This window comes from Glossina fuscipes, unplaced genomic scaffold (genome assembly GCF_014805625.2).
Source record: "Glossina fuscipes isolate IAEA_lab_2018 unplaced genomic scaffold, Yale_Gfus_2 60, whole genome shotgun sequence".
Taxonomy (NCBI): Eukaryota; Metazoa; Arthropoda; class Insecta; order Diptera; family Glossinidae; genus Glossina; species Glossina fuscipes.
The window spans coordinates 4,425,244-4,431,554 of NW_023998432.1; the positions used below are offsets into that span (position 1 = coordinate 4,425,244).

The window sequence follows — 6,311 nt, forward strand, 5'->3', positions numbered from 1 at the left end:
CAACTTACCCTTTTCATGGTTACCCTTGAAAGTTAAAGACGTATGGATTTTATTATTTTTCTCCTCTTTTAATTGATTTTGAATACGTATGCTATCGTTACTTCCTATTTTTCATTACTCCCGCGTTTTTTAATTACCTGTGTACGGCTGTGAAATAGAGTCTTTTATATCTGTCAAATGAGACGAGCACAAAATAGTATACGTTTTTGTGTTTTGGTCTTTTGGGATCAATGTCAGTCCTTTAGAGTTGCATTTATCAAAGAAAACAGTGCAGTAATTATGTACCTGAAAATAATGATACCGATTATGTACGGCGTTAACTAGCTTTCGGTTTCCACTATTTTTAGCCATATATATGCAGAAAAGGTGCGCGAAATGCTCTCTCAAAATTGAACAAAATTGTTCACGTTTTGCGTTAGTATTGATTGTTTAGAGCTGCATTTATAAAAAAACAAAATAAGTTGTAAATTGAAAAATAAAACAAACTCCAAACAAAATTATTTTTCCTACAAACATATGAAGAAAACAAAATATCTTAAAAAAAAACTTATCACTGTAGCGGATATATTGACCTAATCTGTTTTACTAAGCAAAAACAAAAGACAAGGTAAGTCAAATGCTGTCATTATATAATAAAGTAATGTTGAGATATATATGGACATCAGACGGAATGGTTCTTTTCTTTATATAATGTCATTTGGCAGTAGAGAAACATCGAGATTGGCCGAAAAGAAATCTTGTAAGACTTAGAAGGGTCCTGCGGAATGCTTTAAATCTTCTCACGTTATCCGAAAATTGGTGAGTAAATGATTTTATACATGTCGATTTTTTCGAAATTTTCGCGTTGATGTATATAAAGGATAGTATTAAATTAATTTTTCAAAAATATAAATGAAGCTTTTATATTTTTCAACGTTTTAGTTTAATAGAAAAGGTGAAAATCAGTCTAAGGAAGATGAAACAATTTGCCAATGTTTGTGCAGCCCTTTACAACGTTTACGTTCATTATAAAGTGCAAAATCTGGAAATTCAAGATTTAATTTATGTGGCTTCTGCATTTTAGTTTGACGGCGGTGTAGATGCTTCGCTAGAGCTCTCCCAATTGAGACGAATAAGTGAGGAAATAAGAGCCGGCATATCTTCTGCACTTGCAAATGAAATTGTTTTGAAAGAGAAGAAAGAGATATAAAAAATAAACCCACTTTAAAATATTTTGCAAAAATTAAAAAGTTGGCTTTTGTGTATACGGTGCAAAGCAAGCGCTGATTTGCAAATCATTTTAAAATATTAAGCATTTTTTATAAAAAAATTCATATGTTATCCGCCTGAGTGACCGAGTAAGCAAGAGTCTCGATTAGCAACTCTCAGTGGCCGTAAGTTAAAAATCTCAAGTGCGGTAGAGTTTTTAATAAAGCCGAAAGACTTAGAGGCTAGTGCTTTATGACTTTAGTCTTATAATTTATTCTCTGGTTACATTTTTATAATAATAATAATAATAATAAATTCATATGTTAGTGTATAAATATATAAAATATTAATAAAATCATAAAAAATTTAAAGTTCAAATTCACAATTCATAGTTTTCCTAGAAAATGAAAATTTGAAACAAAAATGAAAACCGATATAAGTTAATCCGAATCGTCTTCACTGTCGAATTTATGTGGCCGAATTAACTCGTTCTCTTTTTTGGCTAGCTGTATCTTGGTGCCGTCCGGAATTTCATTTTATCAAACATATTTTATAGTTTGGTTTCTATTTACTTTTGCATGATGTTGTTTGTTTGTCAACAAACAAACGCTATATATGTTTTTTCTTACACACTCATGGTAACGCGGCTTTTCTTGTTTTTACCATTTGGGATTTTTTAACATAGGAATAATAAAATATTTCGTTAGTCGCATAACTCGTCATTCTGAGTAGTTTGAGGCTAATACATCGACTTTTAGTTTAGGCGTTTTAGCCAATTCCTAAAGAAATAATTATTCCGGAATAATGGCAACTTGGTTTACCGTTGTTATTGTATTTATATATTTGTATACAAAATATTATTTACTGTTAAGTTGTTTTTGTGCACTCGCCTGAACTTTCCTAGACACGTCAACAAAGTACTATTTGGAATTCCTGGTTGCATTTGGATTAAAGGCGATATTTTAAAATTATTTTGATCTAAAAAAAAATTTTTTTTTCATTATTTTGTGCAAAAAATGCGCATCAGCAACATACGGAGCGGACGTATATGCCGTTTGGTCTTATGTTGTTTGGTCATATTTCCCTTGTTATATCTGCTTACTACATGGAGTGAAAAATATAAACGTTCTCAGGAGGTTTATCAGGCACAGTCTATACATTATCAAAAGCTAGAGAGTAGACTGAAAGAAGTTCCGGTTCTGGTAGAGGGTATTTCTGTGAAAACGTTCTGTTTGTTAAAGGTTAATGTATTTTCTTTTTTTTGGCTTAGGCTTGGGCAATTTTGAACCTAAAGATATGCCAAAACGTAATGGCCCGGGGGAAAATGGCAAACCTCACCATTTGCCAGCCGAGAAGCAAGCTGAGGCTGACGAATCGGAAATGCAGTACGGGATGAATATAGCTTGCTCTGATGAAATTTCTATGCATCGTAGTATACTTGACACGCGTTTAGAGGAGTGCAAGCATTGGAATTATCCGTACGATTTGCCTACAACTAGCGTAATTATAGTCTTTCACAATGAGGGATTTTCAGTACTCATGCGTACCGTGCATTCAGTTGTTGATCGCACACCCTCTCATGTATTGCATGAAATACTCCTTGTGGACGATTATTCCGACAAACAAAATCTTAAAAATAATTTAGATGAATACATCAAAAAGTTTAACGGTTTGGTTCGTTTAATACGAAATTCTGAAAGAGAGGGTTTGATACGAACCCGTTCAAGAGGAGCCAAAGAAGCAACAGGTGAGTTGACAGGAAATCAGTATTGCTGTTAATTCGTTTATAAGACTTAGGACTAATCATCATAGATATCGTAAAGTAGATCTTGTAGATCTGATCTTGTAAGCTGATCTTGTAGATCAGCTTAATATTTTATGGCTCGAAGAACAAATTTAGCTCATATGTGCTTGGTGGGATTCTATTGATCAAGTAAGAAAATAGAATTTTCAAGACAAGGTCAGTAGGCGAACAGAAATTTCAGAACAGCTTTATTAATCGATTTGATTTTAGTTTTTCAGAGTTAAGCATTTTTAATGACCTCCTTGAGGTTATCCACGCGACCGTCTTTAAAAAAGGCAATAATTTCCTATTAGTTATGTAAATTATTATCTAAGTAAGGACCCAAACAAACATAGTCCTGTTTCCCTTTTCATAGGGGGAGCACATAAGGTTATCAAGCGTTCGTAAAGTAAAGAAGCGTTATTCAAAATCAAAATTTACCTATGTATGTGTATTCTTGATCAGCGTAAAATTTTAAGTTGACCATGTCCATTCGTCTATGTGGTGTTTGTTGTTAGTCCTCTCCTGATCGCAAAAAATCAACTTCAAATTTGATTGGAAGTCATGGCACGCAGGTTGGTATAGAAAACGGGCCAGATTGGTCGGAGCAAAGCCCGCAGTGGCGCATAAACTGAACGATAAAAGTTTCACAGCTTATAATTTCCCACTTACTTTAGGAATCAATCTACTCTTAACACGAAAAAATGCAAAAAATCAGCCATGGTCACACAAAGTTACAAGTGGTTAAATTTTATTTTTTTCACTTGTTTGAGGTTTTATGCTTATTTATCATAAGGCAAACAAGACAGAATGCTTAAAACTACTTTGTACATTCCTCAAATGAAGATTTATTATTTGCCTAGGAATGAGTCGATTCTAAAATGAATATGGTAAACACCGCGATTGATTTTTTTTTAATAATACTAAGGATATGGGTATCAAATATAAGAACTTGGAGAGTACAACGTGAACACCATAGTTGTGGATATGCGCGATTCAGCCCCCGCCGAATATAACTTTTTTGCTTCTTTGTTTTGTTATGTTAGGCATATGTTTGCTTGCTATATCTTAACTATTTTACAACAATGACTCGTATATGACAGGACGTTTGTTTGTAATACGTAGAGTGCTTACATAATATTCTTGTTTTAGTGAACTATATTTACTCATTTATAGATATTAAATGAAAAAAAAAACACTGAAGGTTGAATAAATTTTTTTTGTTGTTTATGCGTAATTCCGTTGTTGTACAGATTGCCTTGTATTTTCAGGGGAAGTTATCGTATATTTGGATGCTCACTGTGAGGTCAACGTTAATTGGCTGCCACCACTTCTAGCTCCTATTTATCGAGATCGTACTGTTATGACTGTTCCAATCATTGACGGTATTGATCACAGGACTTTCCGGTACCATTCGGTGTATGGGACCGAAAATCATTTTCGGGGTATCTTTGAGTGGGGAATGTTATACAAGGAAAATGAATTACCCAAGCGAGAACGAAGACGCCGTCAATATAATACAGAGCCTTATCGTAGTCCTACACATGCTGGCGGACTCTTCGCCATCAATCGTGAATACTTCTTAGAACTGGGAGCTTATGATCCGGGCTTACTGGTATGGGGTGGTGAGAATTTTGAATTAAGCTTTAAAATTTGGCAATGCGGTGGAAGTATTGAATGGGTGCCGTGTTCGCACGTGGGGCACGTTTATCGAGGCTTTATGCCCTACAATTTCGGTAAATTAGCCGAGAAGAAGAAAGGATCTTTAATAACCATCAATTACAAGCGAGTTATTGAGACATGGTTTGATGATATACACAAAGAATATTTTTACACACGTGAACCTTTAGCGCGCTATCTGGATATGGGAAATATTAGTCAACAGTTAAATCTGAAAAAACGGCTCAATTGCAAATCATTTCAATGGTATATGGATAATATCGCGTACGATGTGTACGATAAATTTCCTTCTTTACCTGCCAATTTACATTGGGGTGAATTGCGAGCTGTGGCCACCGATACTTGCCTAGATTCAATGGGCAATCAGCCGCCGGCACTAATGGGATTATCCCATTGCCATGGTTCCGGCAACCATCAACTGATACGACTCAACGCAGCCGGTCAATTGGGTGTGGGCGAACGCTGCATAGAGGGTGATCGTCAAGGCATTAAATTAGCAGTTTGCCGCTTGGGCACAGTAGATGGCCCTTGGAGTTATAATGAGCAATCGAAACATTTACTCCACCGCGGCCAGAAAAAGTGCATGTCCCTACATCCGGTTACACAGCAATTATTCTTGGCTTATTGTGACACCAATGATGCCTATCAGGAGTGGAAATTTAAAACTATTAAGCTGGACTACCACTAAAGAATTTTAAAACAAAAATTTATTACTCGTAAGCAGCATTTTATTTAATTGGCTAACAAGAATCTATCAAATTAACATTAGAAATCTGTTAAATTTAGATTACAGGCATAGCAACTATCGGCAAATTTGTGCTAGATTTCGAAGTCAAGCCACACTAGTTTGCTAATTTATATGCCAATCTAGTTTGCGTTTTATCAGATCATCTTTTCTCTTTCTGTGATCCAAAATTAATTCTCAAGAGCGTACCAGTTTAAGAAGCAGTGATTTTAAAAATTATAAATATTTTTATTTTAAATATTGTTCGCCATTATGCTTATAATAAAACTATATCTACTCTTGATCAGTGCGTATATCGGCCGCGGCTTAGCTATGTTTACCGGGGTGCTTGTTTGGAAGCGTTAAAACCCTTACTAGCATAAGTTAGGTAATCATTGGAGCCAACAAAATCTTTCCATTCCTGGAGCCGCCTACAATTCGAAGGAGAGTAATAGCTCAAATAGGGCTCGCAGTTTAGAGTTTTAAACTTGGCAATTATTTGTTCCTCAATAAAGTGCTTCCTAGAAATTCCGAAATTACCATCCAATCATCAGGCAGAATAACCAAAGAAAAGTTTTTAGCTTGTGTAATAATCACTTGTGCCTAAAAGAAAGGTTTGATGTGATATACTATAAACACCACGCTACATACGGGATATGATTACGTCGAGAGGATGAATTTCACTACCATTCATCAAGTATTGTACATAAGACCAACGGTGGGAACTAAAAAATTCGGCCTCAGTGGAAATTATTTCTTCTTAAATACTTTCCTATTTATTTTGTGTTAAATTTGGACTCTATGCTGACATCCGTTAATTTGTTAATGTGCATATGTATGGCTGTTGCTGTGTTGTGTGCTTAATTATCTAATATGAGATATTTTTATTGACATTATTATTTATAAATTTTTGTGTTGTTTTTCGCCAATTCTTTT

At 34.8% G+C, this 6,311-nt stretch overlaps 1 protein-coding gene across 2 annotated transcripts; it reads left to right on the forward strand.

Moving 5' to 3' along the window:
• The first annotated feature begins 2,039 nt into the window (after nt 1-2,039).
• On the forward strand, nt 2,040-6,311 carry LOC119637638 (N-acetylgalactosaminyltransferase 7). 2 transcript variants are annotated; one of them, XM_038033818.1, is made up of 4 exons: nt 2,040-2,397; nt 2,459-2,935; nt 4,243-5,367; nt 5,438-6,310. In XM_038033818.1, the coding sequence occupies exons 1-3, from the start codon at nt 2,205-2,207 to the stop codon at nt 5,337-5,339; spliced, it is 1,767 nt and encodes a 588-aa protein (XP_037889746.1). In that variant the 5' UTR covers nt 2,040-2,204; the 3' UTR covers nt 5,340-5,367; nt 5,438-6,310. The 2 variants fall into 2 exon arrangements, with proteins under 2 accessions (XP_037889746.1, XP_037889745.1); XM_038033817.1 differs by having other exon boundaries at nt 4,243-6,311.